General features: G+C 47.9%; 1 protein-coding gene across 4 annotated transcripts in view; it reads right to left on the bottom strand.

Annotated features, from left to right (window-relative positions):
* Positions 1 to 206: 206 nt before the first annotated feature.
* The window catches only part of LOC147895580 (Protein kinase superfamily protein), a 92,984-nt gene continuing 75,024 nt past the window's right edge, over positions 207 to 18,166 (bottom strand). For 3 of the 4 annotated variants that reach the window (XM_087383535.1, XM_087383536.1, XM_087383537.1), the window contains 5 exons: positions 7,344 to 7,532; positions 7,098 to 7,179; positions 6,923 to 6,969; positions 636 to 717; positions 207 to 489 (listed from right to left, as the gene is read on the bottom strand). In XM_087383535.1, coding sequence (XP_087239661.1) covers positions 406 to 489; positions 636 to 717; positions 6,923 to 6,969; positions 7,098 to 7,179; positions 7,344 to 7,532 — 484 coding nt within the window. In that variant the 3' untranslated portion in view covers positions 207 to 405. The remainder of the gene's footprint in view (positions 490 to 635; positions 718 to 6,922; positions 6,970 to 7,097; positions 7,180 to 7,343; positions 7,533 to 18,166) is intronic. The other variant, XM_087383538.1, reaches the window with a different exon arrangement.

Genomic DNA, 18,166 nt, shown 5'->3' with positions numbered 1-18,166 from the left:
ATCTCCTTGTTTATGTTTGATTGACCATCACCTCTCTTCCTATTTGATGAAAAAGATCCCTTGTGAGTTTGTGAGAAAGTTCACCAGTCTTCTAAGCATATCTCATTCACGCCTGTGACCACTATTATCAAAGAGGACCCAGAACACATGTATACCTTCAGGCATCTTTGTTAGATCTTAAAAAAAGCTGCAACCAAAAATGCCAAAATAGGTCAGAGCGCTTCATAACACAAGGCATATAAATAAAGGTTATGTAGGGGATACTCCCTTGAGTGTGAGAAGTCAAATTCCATTCAAAATAACCACAAATAAAAGACTTACAAATGGAAGAAAGATGCAGAAGAATATTACAGCTGAGATTCAGCACTACAAAATTTCATTCTGTAGCAAAATATGAGAATTTTGTTATAATACAGCGCCTGTCATAAATCTATGGTTCAAAACAGCTTCTGCAATTGGACGTTGTCGGTAGTCACGGTTCAACATGGCCTGCACAGTCCAAACAATTATATTTTGACATAAATTCTTCTTGTTAAGACGCTTACATGAGGAATGCACAAGTTAGAATGGTATATTTATACAAAGATTAGACAGAAGGGAAAGACAAATCTGTGAATTGAACTGCATTAAGAGACCTGAAGCAGTTCCCAACCAGAACCATCACCAAGGTCGAGAAACTTTACAGCCTCTAGCCATCGATCATCTGCTAGACAGTATCTTCATTCAAAAAAACAATCAATAATCAAGTCCATGTGGGAAACCCAAGCATACTTGTGGTAGTACTTCGGATGCCAACAACACAAGGGCCAATTCCAACAACAAATGGAGTAAAGATGCAAATTTTGAGAAGGCAATATGTCAAAGGAGAACAAATGCAGAATTTCACACCAAATGCACTCTTTTTTTTTCATAAAAAAGACTCCCATTAAGCATGAACAAAACCCCAAGAGCAAAAACTCAAGGTAGGAATACATCATGCAGTGTATGAGAAAACACCCCTCAAAAGGAGGTAGAAAACAACCAAGATTGAGGTTGAAAATGCTGTCTCAATCTTGTAGTAGTCTCAGAGAAGAAAGGGGAGCTTGCCCATTCTCTGAAAAATATAGCTCTCCTACCAGAGACTGCATGTGAGGACCCCTACATGGTCGCCTAGATGGCCATCAATGTATGTAAAGTGTCTGTCCATATACTGGCCAAGGTATGAGAAGGGGGGACCTGGAATCAATCCAAAGCCTCTGTGCATCTGGCGCTTCAAATATGCCAGGTGTAATACTCGCTAGTATTCCCCAAGAAGAGTCCACAGACGCATGTATAGCTCTAAAAAAGCCGGAACATCATCCAGAGAGCATGGCTCAACTCAATGGCGACTCATCGATAAAGCCCAAGATGAGTCATGTCTCTCATAGAAGCCCTAGAGTCATTTCTCTCATAGAAGACCTAGGGCCCCGAAAGAAACACCAAATGCACTCTGATTGCAAATTGAACAAAAGCTCCAGTTCATAGAGAGAAATTGAACCCAAAAAGAGGGCAAATGTGTAAACTCCCCAAATTTGTCTATACAAATGTCCCTGCAATGTCACTGCAAATCTGAGCCAATATGATGCAAAACCCAACCAAATGCTGCGGGAGCTACTGCAGCTCTGGTGACTAATTTTGGCAATCTATAGGAGAAGGTAGTTTGCCAAAAACTGTACAAACAGCACAATACTAGAGCTTTTTTTATGAAAATGACTCTGACGACTACAATGCACAATAAAAATGCTGTACGGACTGTTGATAGGAAGTCCGTGCATATGTATGGACATCTGTATGACTTTATGGATAGGTGGACGTGGGCTAGAACTTGGTCGAAATCCTGTAGCAGGTGTTTGCACCTTCACTTGGAGCTGGTTGCAGGTCAAAACGGCGTCGAAATGCAAAATTGGGAGCTCAAAAAGGCTAAAAATCTGTCACGATAGGCGCCTAAGATCAGAAGCTGGCTAGAATGCTACTGCAAAGCTGGCTTGAATAGATCACAAGCCTGCTTGGGGGGTCTAGAAGGAGGCATGAAAACTCGCAGCTGTTTGTTGAGCTTTCCTTGGCAAATGGCAACACAAGTAACTGACGCTGGTAGAACAACTCCACGTGGAGCATGCATAGCGGGCTGCATGGAGTGTTTAGAGGGTGTGGACTTTTGCTGTAACATAGATTCGTTTGGCACAATCATCTTGGATGTAGCTGCTCACATTTCGCCCTGGAAGCCGATCGTGACAAGCATGGCGTCTTCTCCAGACCATCTCTTTATCTTCCATGGCTCAGTGCCTTAGTAGATGTATGGTTGCAGTTGAGTGTGTGTGTTGTAACGGATCTCCAACAAGCTCAGTAGAGCTGAGGAGATAGTGATGGGATAAAATGTCGATCATGTTTCTTCTACTTTATTCTACGTGATAATGAATTCGTTTTGCTTGTAGTTTGCTTACATGCAGTACAGTAATTAGTCAATAGGGCTATCAGTGGTATCAGAGCTAAGTTCCAAGATATGGAAAGGAAATCTCAGCATATTGTCAAGTTAATATCCTACAATGGAACGAACTTTCCGGTCTGGCAGCTCACGCTTCATCTGTATCTAATGGAGAAGGGTCTTTGGTCAATTGCCTCAGGTTCAGAGAAGAAACAAGGTGGGAAAAAGGCACATGACTCCCCTGAGTTGGTGGATCAATGGGAGAAAAGACTTCGTATTCTAGAGAGAGCACTTGGTGGAAAGTTGTCACCGTCTTGACTTCAGCAAGACAATGTGCGAGAATTGGACGATGATAGAGACTATGTTCGGTTCAAGGCTCAGAAACTCCAAGATCCTACTCAAGCAACAACTATTCACTCTCAAGATGCGTGATGACCAGACGATGGGAGAGCATCTAAATCATATGCGCTCAATTGTTCGACAATTGACAAATCAGTGTTTGAGTGGAGGAGGATGATATGAAGGCCATATTTCTCTCAAGCCTTCCTTTTGCTTATGACGATATCATCAAAATTTTGAGGGTGAATAATACAAGTGAAGTTAGTCTGGCTGAAAATTTTGAGGGTGAATAATACAAGTGAAGTTAGTCTGGCCAAAATTTTGAGGGTGAATAATACAGGTGAAGGTAGTCTAGCCAAAAGTTTGAGGGTGAATAATACAAGTGAAGTTAGCATGGTCTTCTGTTGTTGCTCGCATGTAGCTGCTCACATTTCGCCCTCGAAACCGATCATGACAAGCGTGGCGTCTTGTCCAGACCATCACTTTATCTTCCATGGCTCGGTGCCTTAGTAGATGCATGGTTGTAGTTGAGTATGTGTGTTGTAATGGATCTCCAACAAGCTCAGTAGAGCTGAGGAGATAGTGATTGAATAAAACGTTGATCGTGTTTCTTCTACTTCATTCTCCGTGATAATGAATTCGTTTTGCTTGTAGTTTGCTTACATGTTTGTGTTGGAGGTGGTGGCCTCACAACTTGTTAGCGTTGGAGCTTGGTTCATTTGAGGGAGGCCGTGCCTATTTGACACGTGGAATCTGATGGGAGTAATCCCATAATCATATGTGTGTATTGGGGGGCCTTGGATATAAAGGCCTCATTTGCCCACTCTCTCTCATCCCTCCTGAGATATTTTGGGAGGAGAGAGTGGTGTTGCATGGCTAGGGGACGGGCTTGGGACCCCGGTACCTGGTGCACACATGGCATGCTTACATGGTATCAGAGCATGCTCGGCCTACGGGCTTGACTATGCGTTTCGGCGCGGTCCTCGCGTGGACGACACATGGCCGTCGTAGACTGTTTGGCGGCAGAGTTGGTGGTGATCCGAAGTGGCATTTAAGTGTGCCTGTACCTTGATTTTGGCGACAGCACCTATCTCCTTGATGCATGTGTTTTCTCCCGTTGGCTTTGGCAGTTGGCTACCCGTGGGCAGATGGTTAACATGGACTTTGGGCGGCTGTGCCCCGTGTGATTTGTCTCCCGTGGCCCTGTTTGGTTAGCCCAACCTTGATTTGGTTGTGGGCTGCCTTTGTTCGATCAACTGTACTTCGGGGTTTGTCCACTAGGGGGTGTTGGAGGTGGTGGCCTCACCCCTCGTTAGCATTGGAGCTTGGTTCATTTGAGGGGGCCTCGCCTATTTGACACGTGGAATGTAATCTACCACCTCTATCTATTTCAATTAATCTACTGCGCTCTACCACCCCCCTTTTCCCGATTAACCTAAGCTAAAACACTCAAATTAATTTCCAATCGCCTCTCTCTAGAGCTCAGAGCTCTCGCTAGCCGCTCTCTCCCTCCTCAGTCTCTCTCTCTCTCTCTCTCTCTCTCTCTCTCTCTCTCTTCTCACCGCTCCTCCCTCCCTCCTTCCTCCTCCCCTCCTACTTCCTCCCCTCCCTCCTCTTCCTTCCTCCCCCCCTCCTCCTTCCCACTCCTCCACTCTCTCTGCCCCTTCCTCTTGCTCTCCCCCTCCTCGCCTTCTTTCTGCTTGTGTTAGGAGGGCTTCACAGCCCCCCTCCCTGTCGTCAATCGGCCCTCGCCTTAGAACAATTTTGCCATCGTGCCCCTCGCCTTAGGTTAATTTCTCCATCCCTGCGCGAACAATTTAATTATTCCATTTGGGGGTCCCTATTGGAAGTAATCCCATAATCTTATGTGTGTATTGGGGGGCCTTGGATATAAAGGCCTCATTCGCCCACTCTCTCTCATCCCTCCCAGGATCTTTGGGAGGAGAGAGGGGTCTTGCATGGCTAGGGGGCGTTCTTACATGAAAGAGGGCCGAAAGAGAGGGCTGAAGGAGTGGAGGCTGAGCTATGAAGGAGGGCTGAAGGGGAGTGGATTATGAAGGAGGGCCGAAGCAGCCTGCAGGAGAGAAAGGACTCCCAGGGAGTGAATGGAGCTCAAGGAAGGCTGGAAAACCCTCAAAAGTTCAACAGTGTGAGGCTGAAGGGATGGAGGGAGTGAAATTTTGCATGTGGAGGCTGAAACGAAACTGCAAATAGCAAAGAACCTGCCGGCGCAAATTGTGAAATAGGGGAGGGGGGGATGTTACTTGAAATGGGCTGTGTCGGCCTGCTGAAACGCATTTCAGCTGGGCTAAAAGGATTCATCCAGCCATTTAAAGCGGCTGAAACATTTCAGCTTGAAACGGCATTTCATGTTGGCGCCCTTCCTGAAACAGCATTTTAGGGCAAGCTAGGCCTTGAAATACATTTCAGCATAACTAGGCTGGAATAGCCGAGGGGGTCGCAGATGTGGTGAGGGCCCTATATATTCCGTAGGAGTGAGCAGTTGTTGCAGCTATTTGCTGAGACTTCCTTGGCAAATAGTGACCCAAATAACTGGCGAGGGGGTCACGGGTGTGGTGGGGGCTCTATATTTTTCGTAGGCATGAACAATCACAGCTGTTTTGCTGGGATTTCCTTGGCAAATGGCAACCCAAATAATTGACACAGAAGCTGCAATCTCAGTCACAGGTGGCACAGAAGCAAACCTGGAGTAGGTCAGGTGTGATGCGAACTATTGGGGCAATGGAATATGCTGGAACAGGTGAGGGATAGTAGGTGTGGTGAGGGCTCTATATTTTTTGTAGGTGTGAACAGTTATGGTAGTTAGTTGAGACTTTCTTGGCAAAAGTCGACCCAAATAACTAACACAAAAGCTGCAATGTCAGTCACCGGCGGTGCAGAAACAAGTCTAGAGCAGGTCAAGTGTAGGTGTGGTAGGAGCTGCTGGGCAAGAGAATCCCCGGGATCAAGCGAGGGAGTCGCCATTTTTTCAATTCTTTGATCGAAAAATGACATGGATGCACTTGACCTTCAAAGGACAACATAGCGAGAGTGGGAGTGGAACTTCCCTGCCATAATAACTGGCAAGGTTCTATAGAAAATAGGCTAGAAGAAAAATGCCTTGCATTTCAGAATAACTATAGGAAGGAAAACATATGAGCTGTGGTGAGAATCCTGTATTTTTTGTTCTCGACCCTGGACTAATGCTTGAAGCATACAAACAGAAGCCACTCACACCCTTACTCCATCATTCATTGGGTTGGCTCATGTCTTCACCCATAGCATTCAAATCCTTGAGAGCAAGGTGGGCTGGCAATGAGGCAAGTAGGAGCAAGAAATCCTGCTCATATACCACTGTTGGATTCTAGGAGCAATGGAAGGAAGTTGGAATTCAAGGAACAAGCCAAAGGAAATGAAGTGTACTTGCAACTAAATAATGTGAAAGTACAAGAGATGGAAAATCTAAGGCCCAAAGTCAACCAAAGTCAACTTAGGACTAAAATGTCCCAAGTGTACTAGTGTCCCAATAGGACTATGTGTCCTAACTAGCCTACAAGGCCATACCAAGGCCAAGTGTAAACATTCCATTCTATCTTTTGCCATATGAAAGCTTTCTAAGAAGGTTATAAATGTAGTTTCTCTTGTCTCTGTATGCTTCCCAAGGTATTCTTTTATTTGTGGATGCAAAGGCAATCATAAAGAGAGAATGAGACATAAGATCTCACTCCCATCATGTTATAACAATATTTTGTTTTTCCTCCCTCGTCTTTTTTTCCTTTCGGGGCGGGGGCGGGGGCGGGGCGGGGGGGGGGGACGTTATGACAAGATAGGACTGTGGAGAGTTACTTGTGAAGCTTTTGTTTCCCAAAAGGGGGTGAAAACATGATAACAGAGGTCTTTCTGAGAAAGCAGGCTCCCAATAACATACTGAACCGAATAGCAAGGCTGTGTGGCAGGCAATTATCAAGTTCCCTTTTGTGGTCAAATCTGGGTACATGCTCTCTTACAGCTACATGAGATATTGATTATGACTTAAAAAAACAACATTCATCACACTGGAACAAAATACGAAAGCAGAAACTCCAGACTTTAATTAAACAAACAGAGAATAAGAGTTTTGGTCTGAGATAAGAAAATGCTTACTCCCTAGCTGCTTGGAGGTCCAGACGAAAAGTAGTTTCAAAGAGCCTCTGCATACATCAGGAAAAAGTTCCTACTGGTTTCTGTAAATTGATTATTCTAGTTCTGCAAATTTGCTGACTGATTAACTTGTAGCTCACTTCACAAAAACAGAAATACAGAGTATACAGACAAGAACCTGAAGAGAAGGCCCATCTATGCTCCCAGACTCACAAAAAGGAATGAATATCATGTAAGCCATTAATAAGCCTGCAGCATAACTGATTGAAAGACGAGAACTGTTATTTCAGAAACTTCTTCTGTCTAGGGAATTAAGGGTTCTCTCCTCTCTGTTAAACTAAAGTGATCTAATGAAAAAAACAAAAAACATATCAGTTTCAATAGGAACTGTCTGTAAGAATGCTTGGACAGGACTGTCCCACACATGTCATCAGCAATCCCAAAAGCTTTCCGTTCAAGTGGCGTGATGGCCCCAGACGATTTAGCTCTTTGCCACAAACCCTCTGACAAGGCTGAAGCAGGTAATTCCGCTGATATATCTTCCAAACCACCAGCAATGCTCTGCTGCTTCCAGGACAGCCCTTTTCCAGGACTGCGAAAAATTGCTTCATCACTGAAACAAAAACAATTTAAAGTAAGTATTTGCTGCATCCAACACAACAAACCTCCATTGCAAGAAAAAAATGAAAAGAAAACAAATTAATACAGCCGAACCATTCATGGACCACATTCCACACATCATCCTCAAGTGTGCATCATACAAATGGGCGGAGGAACAAGAAGGAAGGGCACCATCCCAAGTAAGGTTTCATCCCAAACACTCAACGGTTGATCATCTGGTTGTCATAAGGGCTGTAACTTAAGGAGCCAAATATAAGAAAGAGGTTGTCTATTGTTGCTTTGTAGACTTCAAGAAAGCCTTCGATACAATACCGCGTAAGAGGCTATGGGAAAGACTAGACAAGCTTGAAGTCCCTCAAGAACTCAGAGAAGCCACGTACCAACTCTATGAAAGAGTTCTAGCAGAGTTAGCACAGCCGCTAGTGGATGGATCATGCTCCACCGAGAAAGCTGTAATAAACAGTGACATAGGGGTTACACAAGGCTGTCCCCTCTCACCAACACTTTTCGGCCTCTTTATTGATGATTTGGATGAATCAACGAGAATACACAGCAAGGAGGGTGTTCGGATTGCAGGGTATGCTTTGTTAGTGCTTATCTACACAGATGATGTGGTATTGTTTGCAAAAAAAAGGATGCACTGAGAGAATTCTACAAACACTCAGGAATGCAAGTCAATATGGATAAGACAAAGGTAATGGTGATCAGGACTTGTAATAAACAAGTGGACATCACCTTCGAAGGGGAACCCCTGGACACAGTCAACACATATAAATATCTAGGACTGGATTTCACAAACAACTGCAAATGGAATGCATGCAAGGAAAGGAGGAATTTGGGAGGTTTGAAACCTTTATATAGCTTCCAAAACAAATGCAGGAAAGCACATCTATGGAATTGGGAAATGAGAAAGTTTCTATACACCATGCTTGTGCAGACATGTAATCCTTTATAGATACCCAGCTTGGGCACCCAGGCTCTCTAGGAGTTACTAGGGTAGAATAGAAACTTTACATAAACGGTTCCTGATAGGGGAACTAGGGGTTAAGGCATAGACACCCTACCCCATCCTACTTGCTGAAACAAGTATGATACCTCTACAAGGGAAAGCATAATGTAGATTCATGGCTTACCTCAACAAATTTGGGAAGATGGACGTCAATACGATACCACAAGGCAATGTAAGCTACGCAAACCATGGGTTGCCACAGAGAGGAAATGAAGCAGATGGACTCATGGAGTATAACAACTACTGATATACCAGAAGATGCATGTGAAATCAGAGAGATAATGATGCAGAAAATGCCACAAAAATATGGCACAACCAAGGGACAAAATGCAGCCCTACAAACAGGAAATCAACTCATGATCAGCTATGGAATGCAGAAATACCTAGGGGAAGACATACATATCATTATTTAATCTGCAAAATCAGAACTAGCTCACATGATCTCGAGGCGGAAAAGGGTAGGTGGGCAAGACCTAGGATCCCCACAAGAGGAGGACTTGCAAAATCTGCCCCACAAGGGAGGTGGAAAATGAGCAACATGTACCCTATAATGTAGAGCTTATGCACACATCAGAGAAGGCTATGAGGGCAGCATAGATAACTTGAAAAATCTGCTGGAGCAGCCAGCTAGAAAGCTACCTAAAAGACGTTTTGGAACATCACAACAAGGTACTGGGACTAGCACACAAGCTAGCCTAACAAGTACTCAACACATAACAAGTTAAAAATATTTTATTTTACTGGATGTAAGGGATCATTATCAGTTGATAGTAATCGCCAGTCCCATAGATCCTAAAGGCTCTCACGTGGACTTTAATACAGGATATGAATAGCTGAGGAACTCACGCGAGCTCAATTGAAGAATAAGGCAAAGGAATTAGCCAAGGTCAAGGCTGCTAGGCAGGACCGAAAATGGACAGTATATCGCGAAAGCATAGCAATCACTAAAGAGTTTCAATCCAAACCAAAAGACTCTCTGTCTTAAACTTATGTATGGCTGATTATGTTTTTCAAACTATTATGTGGGAACTCTAAATAACTGGAGTCACTTTTTTGGACTCCTTGGGAGCTGTCATGCCCTCCCTAAGCAGATGTACTAGATGGGTTTTTTTGATTGTCCCATAGACCTATTGGTCTCCCGTGGACGTTAATAGACTTTCTCTCTCCTCCAGACAAAAGACAGTGACCTATCATGGGCTTCTTGCCTAGACTGCCTATCCCATCACTGGGCATACCTTGACGTTTCTTGCCTTGTGTGTGCTGCATTATATTGTATGGTATCGGATTAGATTGCATATGCTATGATGATGATGAGGACTATGACTATGTGATATGTATGATGATGGCATTGACTATGTCTACACAGTTTTGTAGTGTGGGTTAGGATGCTCGCTTAGTAGCCCCACCCTTTTTCTCATTGTATCAGGTTTTCTATCAGTCTAATAGACCCATCATTCTTTAGTACACTTTAATAAACTCTCTCTCTCTCTCTCTCTCTCTCTCTCTCTCGTGTGTCTGTCCCACCTATTATGAGATCCAAGGGAGCAATCACTGCCTCTTTCAGGAGGTTTGAAAATGGCGGTTTGGAGCTGCAATGGCACCCTCTGGTCTGACCTAGGAGGTTTCCTGGAGACATACACTGACACAGACACAGTTTTCTATACCGAGACACACGAGAGCCCAAAGAGAGGGCTGCCCACCGTGACAGGATACACATGGGAGTATGCCCATAGGAGGGAACTGAGGAGGGATAGTGGGGTACAAGTCTCTGGGGTTGTGGCTGTCCTCTTCAAATCAGCTCTCTCAGGCCACTCCTTTCAGTGGTTAGGAAAGAGGAACATGCACGACACATGTGGATTAGAGTTCAGCTACCAGAGGCATGACCGATCTTCATTGCAGTGTGGTAATTTCCATCCATATACATCATCCTATGCACGTGAGGTTGCCACAGAAGGGAACAGCCCGTATGAGAGTATACATGATTATATCACAGAGTTCTCTAGACTGGGTGACACCCTCCTCCTTGGTGGCTTCAATGCACGCAAAAGGGACAACTAGGTGGGACTACTTGACTTTGCATCTGCTTCCCTCATAGTATCAAAGTTAGATGCAGCTGGGCTTGGGATAGTGAGACACTCAGCAGATGCTCCACACATGACAGGGTATGGGCGGCACCTACTTGTGATGGAGCTGTACATGATCTGATCATATACAATAGCCTTCAGAGATGGCCATCATCCGGTGCACTCACTTGTTTCACACCCGGGGGGGGGGGGGGGGGGGGGGGGGAGGAAAGCACATTGGACTACCCGATGGGCTCCCTTGCCTTCGCATCTCAAATTCACGACTTTGTAGTACCCCCTTCCCCACTCATTGCTGACCACTCATACCTTACATGCTGTATTTCCACTACCAGGCCAACAACAGAGAGAGTCCTTCATACACCTACTCGGAAGACACGACGTAAGAAACGAACTTTTCTCACTCGCAAGATTGATGAGGTGGTCGAATCCTTTCGAGGGGGGGACCCGACTATCAGCTGGGGACTCTTATCAAAGGGGAAGCAGCCCATTCCCATCACGGACCCAAAGCTTTGGCACAGATATGCATGCTCCTTATACGACATCCCAAGTCAGATGCCACCAAATATGTCCTCTATCCCCAAACCCACTACTTGTCACTTGTTCACTGCGTAGAACGTGAGGAATGCCTTCGTCTGCATAACGGAATGCCTCAGTCTGCATAATGAGAGAGCACCAGACCATGAGGGGCTACATACAGAGCACTTCGCACATGGACAGGAGGTCTTGCCCCAGGTTCTAATGCAACTTTACCTACTTAGAGCACTACCATCATTGTACCGATACATAAGACGGGGGACCCCATGGATACTAGGAACTACCGCACTCTCATGATTGGCCACACTCCGGCTAAGATTTATGGATCGGTACTGGAGAGAGCGATCAATTGCCATACAGAGGACCATGGAAAGCGGCGGGCTCTTGGGCAAGCAGGCTTCCAAAGGAACACCACTCCACACTGGACCATATTTTTACCTTGAGAGTCATCAATCGAGGAGGCGAAGTCGAGGCGCCACAAGGTCTACACTTGCTTCGTGGACTTTGACATAGTCCCTCGCTCTCGCATGATCACGCGACTACAGGAGTTGCATCTCCCAGAGGTCATGATCTGGGGAGTGATGAATCTATACGAGTCCGTCAGAGGGCGAGTCCGCGCTCTTGGGGGGCTATTAGATTGGGTTGAGAGTACCATAGGGGTGAAGCAGGGTTGCCCCCTCTCACCGACTCTCTTCGGGCTATATATTGATGAGATCACATCCTTTGTTGATCGCCTAGGAGGAGAGGGTTCCCTATTGGCTGATTTGATGGTACAAATACTACTAGATGCAAATGACATAGCCCTCATTTCGTCCTCAGCAGAGGGCTTGCAGAAACACTAGGAGGCCTTGGAGATGTTCTGTAGAGAGAGGGACCTGACAGTCAACAATGGGAAACTCAAGGTTATGATCTTCAACAAATCCCAAGCAGTGCTTCATCGACATTGACGTCGACATAGTTTCGCTTACCGAGGGGGGCCAGTGGAGATATTGCAGTCCTACACGTACCTAGGGTCAATATTCACGGGACCAGGCTTCACAATGACCCATGCCGCCAGAGCACCGACTCACACGAGAGGGTGCCTTGGCCCGATTAGAGAGACAGTGCTTCCAGGCGCATTTCCATGATCCATGGATGAAGGGCTGGCTCTTTGACACGCTCATGAGACCAACTGCTACGTATGCAGCACCTTTCTAGGGAAGTCACCTTTCAGCTACTGATTGGAAGGGATCTGAGAGGCTACGGGTGATTGTGGGATCTAGGATGATTCGGAGTAAGCCTTCACTTCCCCATCAGATCATGCAGGCAGAGTTCGCCATGACACCTCTCCAGGTGGACGCCCTCTTCCAACAGACCATGACTTTTTTCCACAGAGTTTGGGCCCTACCTCAGCAGAGATTACCGAAACTGGTATTGGAGTCATCACGACGACTGGCAGAGAGAGGCTTTGATACAACATGGTATGCAAGAGTGTCCACATGGTTTGATAGCCACAGTATCCAGATGGATAGGCCCCCCCATTTCAGTACATCATGGATGCACCACCGGAGCTCATTCCACATGATGAGATTAACTGTATCGTACGATTAGACCTTCTCTAGCTCCACACATCTCAGGCTTGGAGGGGATCAGGAGTTCCCCACCAAGACCCAATTCTATCATCACCACTTTCTGAGGATATCGGAGCATGGTCTCATCATCAAGCCCCAGTATCTCATGGATAGGAGAGTCTCACACGCCTTGCGGATTGCTATCGGACAGATACCAGTCTCGTCCCACCAGTTGGGGATTGAGGCTGGGAGACCGGCCGGCATACCTAGAGAGCAGCGGATTTGTAGACTATGCATGATGGAGGAGGTCGAGACAGACGAGCATTATGTATTTGTCTGTCGTGCCTACTAGGAGATCCGAGGGCGATACCAGTGTCTCTTTCAAGACGGGCTCGTCTTCGGACCACTCACACGACTCATACATTTCCCTGACCAGGTTTGCATTGGGCTCTACCTGATTGAGATGCGGAGACACAGAGATTCCCTTGTGCGGTAGGCAAGAGATCAGCTACCGTTGATGCCTCAAAACACCGAGCTATACCGAGCACAGACATGCGTTGCTGATTTTTATGCATCCAAGCCAGCACCAGATGAGATCGAGGGGGAGGAGCTTGAGGAGACGAGAGCACTATTGATCAGAAGTGAGACCCATCGCCAGGATGTGGCTGGACGAGAGACGTGGAGACCACACACGACACATGGGGTGACCAGAGCACGCACGATTGTGGTCCGAACTATCTCAGCCCTCCTAAGAGGGGACCACCAGAGACGAGGCATTACTCTTGATGTAGCCCATTGGATACAGTCTACAGAGATCCAAGAGAGTGCACCCCCGCCCTCGCGGGAGACAGCCTAGCAGACACAGATACGTGAGCTCTTTGCATCACATCAGAGGGCCATCAAGGAGCCGGGTTATATACAGCATGCACATGTACTTGGAGCTCTAGTTCTAAGCAATACTTGATTGCTCTTTTCCTACTATTTTGTACTAGATTTTTGCACTTTTAGCACTGCAAGGGCCTTAGTGAGCCCTTTGCTTCAGCCCACAATGGCTTGTATGGGTTACATATATTTTGTACCTTGTCTCATAGACCCGCGAGGTCTCTTGAAGACATTAATACAACTCTCTCTCTCTCTCTCTCTCTCTCTCTCTCTCTCTCTCTCTTCTAGCTCCTCCCTCCTGCCCTAGCTGCAGCGTTGCAGCTCCTCACCCTGCCCACCTGCCCATCTCCTCTCCCTTGGCGCTGCTCCCCCGCCTGCAGCTCCCACTGCTCTCCTGCCCCGCCTGCAGCCCCTCTCACTCGGCGCTGCTCCGCCACCCCTCCCTAATGCTCCACCTCTCCTCCTGCCCACCCACCTCCCCTCCTGGCTGTTTCGCCACCCCTTCAAGCTGCTTCGCCTCTCTCCTGCCCACCCGCCTCCCCTCCTTGCTGCTCCGCCACCCCTCCACCCGTGCAGCTCCACCCATCTCCACCTGCCTCCACCCGCACATCTCCTGCACCCTCCACCCGTGCAGCTCCTCCATCCACACAGCTCCGCCCTCCCGTGCAGCTCCACCTGCCTCCACCCGCACATCTCCTCCACCCTCCACCCGTGCAGCTCCTCCATCCACACAACTCTGCCCTCCGCCTCTCTATCCTCGCTGCAGCTCCTCCCCACCTGCTGCAGCTCTTCCACAACCCCCCCCCGCCCCCCCACCCGTCTACTCTCCCCCTACAGCTCCCATTTGCCTTCTCCTATCCCGCTTGGCTCTTTCTCTACCTGGCTGCTCAGCCATTCACAGCCCACCCCTCCATCCACAGTTCCCCCCAACCCCCCCCCCCCCCCCCCCTCCCCTCCCCGGTTACCTACAAGACCACAATGGGGGGGCTCTATTATACCGTATGGCCATTGCACCTGCAAAAACAAACATAACAGAGATTTATCAGTTGCAATGGGGAAAGGGGAAAGAGAGAAGGACACTGACAAAGAAAAGGACAAACTGAAGAAGGAAGACAAACCTCAACAGCTACAACTCAAATTTGAAGATGTCAATAAGCGCTTCAATCGTAGCTGGCTTGGAGTGAATAGCATGGAAATCCATAAGACCTCCACCTCGGTTATAGCTGCAGCCACAAGTACATCTATATCAACAGGATCCAATTCAGTCCCAGCTACAGCTACATCGACAGGATCCACTTCAGTCCCAGCTACAGCTACATCAAGGGGGTCTGCTTCAGCCACTGCTACTTCTACAGTGACACCTACAGTTACAGTTACATCCCCACTCATGATAGCTGGTCTATCTTGACCTCTTGTGTCACAGCTCCTTTTATCCGCCGACTCATCACTTGGGTCACCCTCACCAAAGGCGATACACAGCTCCACATTACTCGACTTTCCTTTCACCTCTCCCTCTCAGTCATCCTTCTCTCCCACATCCCACTGGGATGATCTCACCCATGCCTCCCTCTCATACCCCACTGAGCTCCTCTCATCCACTCCTCAACCATCTTCTTTACTTACTCAGGTCGCTCAGTTGCCACCTACCATCCTACACCACCCTCCTACTTTTGTACCTCGGCCTTTTTCAGTTTCAGCTGCGACAGGGATTAGCTGATCCACCAGACACATGGAAGGCCTTACTCATAGAGGTACACCATATACGAGCACGAGAGGTAGAGTTCACTCGCTTCTCACAGCCAGACACACTCAAGATCTAGCTCGTGTCATACACGAGCAGGCCCGCTTCATTCAGGAGCAGGCTGGTCTTATCCAGGGGCTCAAACAGAACATCTCACAGCTCAAGGAGTTGTTCACCTCTATCTGTAAAGTCCCAAGGAGCGCACTAGTTGTGGAGGCATAGATTGCGAGCATGTAGTCGGTCTCATTGAGGAAACAACGAGATTGGTGGATGTGGCCAAGCAAGAACCAACGAAGGCAACTATCTCGGCCACTCTCTTGGAGCGACAAGAGAGCCAGTAAGGCTCTCAACATCAAGATTCGTGGCATTCCGTGCACCAAGAGTACACCGAAGAGTGACGTGGCTAGATTTGTAGTCACCACTCTAGGGGTAGCAGAGCATGGCATTGAGAGAGCATGGCGAGTCGGGAGAGACCCAAACCGAGAGCAACCCCTCATTATATGCTTTCATGATGCACGAGCGCGACTCGCTGCTTTACGACGTAGATCTGTCCTACGAGATCACCCACCGATCTCCGTGGATGAGGATCTCAACCCCCTGCAAGTAGAGGAGAGATGCATTCTGTTACAGCAGCAAGATCAGGCCCAGAAGGATGGAAGTGGGCGGTAGTACGAGATGGGCCACTCCTTACCGGGGGCGAGGTCTATGGGACTTAGACATCTGAGACCCTATCCTGCACCATTTGGAACTGTAATAGGACCTTATGGTCGGAACCAGGGAATTTCTCGGAATCATATAAAGGTCATGACATAGTCTTCTACACAAAGACACGAGGGTCCTCTACCAGTGGTCAGTGGCTATACTTGGCACACGGCATATTCCTTCTGGCTACTGCCAGGTCTCTGCAATTGCCAGCTGCACCTCCTCCTCTTGGAGTAGCTCGTCTAGGATGCAAACGCCTTTGGGGAGAGACCACTATGGGGTTGATCAAGGTGTAGCACTGCAAAGGCATGATCCGATAAGGTGGTGCCTACCAGAGTCCCTATAGAGCCCCCTCTATGTAGTGCCCAGTCCCCGACGTAGAATCGGTCTAGGTGCTCTAGCAGCCTATAATGTCTTCTCTGTCCGAAGAAAAGGAGTAGGCTACCTAGGATCCTAGTGAACTCTACCTCCCTCCATGGGTCCCTACCACTAACCACAAGGATGAACTGCTTTCACGTGCTCCTCTCTATTGTTTGCATCTCTGCATAAGAAGCACCTCCTTGTTTGTCCTCCTCGAACTCTAGATTGTTAAAGTCACCCCGAACAATCCAAGAGTCTACATCCGGGAGGCATTCCATCAAGCATCTCCAAAAGGCTGGGCGGTGTTGTCAGCTGGCTGGTGCATAGACATTCAGAATGCCAATCCTAGACTCGCCCATGAGGACACCCATCCAAACTGCTCGACTAGTGATAAGTTCCCCCTGATCATACACCTCGGTTGCCACTACTTGAGATGCCGAAATGTAAACGCCTCCGCTACGGCCTATTGTGGGAGACCACACCTCCGAGTCCCTCCCCGAAAGCAAGTGATGACGACGATTGATATCTGCTGCTGAAAACATATGCTCATGAATCGGAAGGAAATCCACTGCTCATCGTACCATTGCCCTCTGCAACTCCTACTAGAGTAACAAGTACTGTGGTTCGCTCCTTGCGCGATCATGGAGACCGTGCACATCCTAGTTGACCATGGTCCAGCTCATGGGGAAGATGACATAGTGAACAAGGCTCGCCTGTGTGTGGGAGCCTGCACCACAATCTCAGACTTGTGTGATTCGGGGGGGCTTGGAAGAGTAGTCTGTATCCGTGCGTTTACGCACTAGGGGCATAACCAGTTCAATGCCTACCTTTCGCACATGCTACATCATAAAGGAAACATCGGCCCCAAACTCGTCAGCACGCTGCTAAAGCATCCGATAGGTTGGATGTGTGATCTCCACCTCTGGGGGCAGATGGATCACTGCTACTGCCAAGCCCTCTCTTAGCTGCGATACGGAAAAGCCTAGCTGATGAGTGGGAGAGTCCCCATGGTTGAGCCACAGGACAATTCCTAGTGAGCCCATCCACTGCTGCATCATGCGATGCATCTGCTCACCCATCATGCAGTCGAAAAGAGATGGGGCCCCACTGCTCCTCTAGTGGATGCAAAGTGAAGTTCCCAAAACGGGTGGGTACGAGAGCCAACCACGCCAATAGAGCTCCCTTTAAGGATTTGTAGAATCAACACGGTCATCTCCAAGGATAGAGGATATGCATCAAGGACCTCAAGGTAGTTCCACGGTCCCAGTCTCCAAAACTCCCTCGGCAAAGGTTAAAGATCCGATCTACTGCTGGGGGGAGTCTCCACCTGAGGGGGCAAGGTGAGGAGAAAGGCCCCGGCTTTTCCCTCGCCTCCGGGCTAAGGGGCCACCTCCTACCTAGAGGAGGAGCTAGGGGCAGAGGAAGGGGAAGGGACTGCAGTGGCAGAAGGGGGAGCGGGGGGAGCCAGGGGGGGGGGGCGGAGGCAAGGGACGGTCGGGTAGGGATAGATGCTACTACGGGAGGTGGGAGTAGAGGATGCGAGGGAAGGGGGGTGGGCAGAGGGGGGAGAACAGGCGAGGGAGGATGAATCACCAACAAAGAGGTTGTCATAGCTGAACCTACTGGAACTCCAATGCCACTCTACTGCACTAGGGAATCATATGGGTTGGTATGGCAGTTTACGAGAGGGTCTCAAGCGGAGTCCAGACAGGGGCTGGATGGATAGAGGAGATAATGAGTGCCATAGGGGTCAAACAAGGTTGC

The sequence above is a fragment of the Dipteris shenzhenensis genome, chromosome 13 (assembly GCF_047967505.1).
Source record: "Dipteris shenzhenensis isolate YYH24624 ecotype China chromosome 13, Dip_SZ_1.0, whole genome shotgun sequence".
NCBI lineage: Eukaryota > Viridiplantae > Streptophyta > Polypodiopsida > Gleicheniales > Dipteridaceae > Dipteris > Dipteris shenzhenensis.
This window is presented reverse-complemented; position numbering and strand designations above follow the sequence as displayed.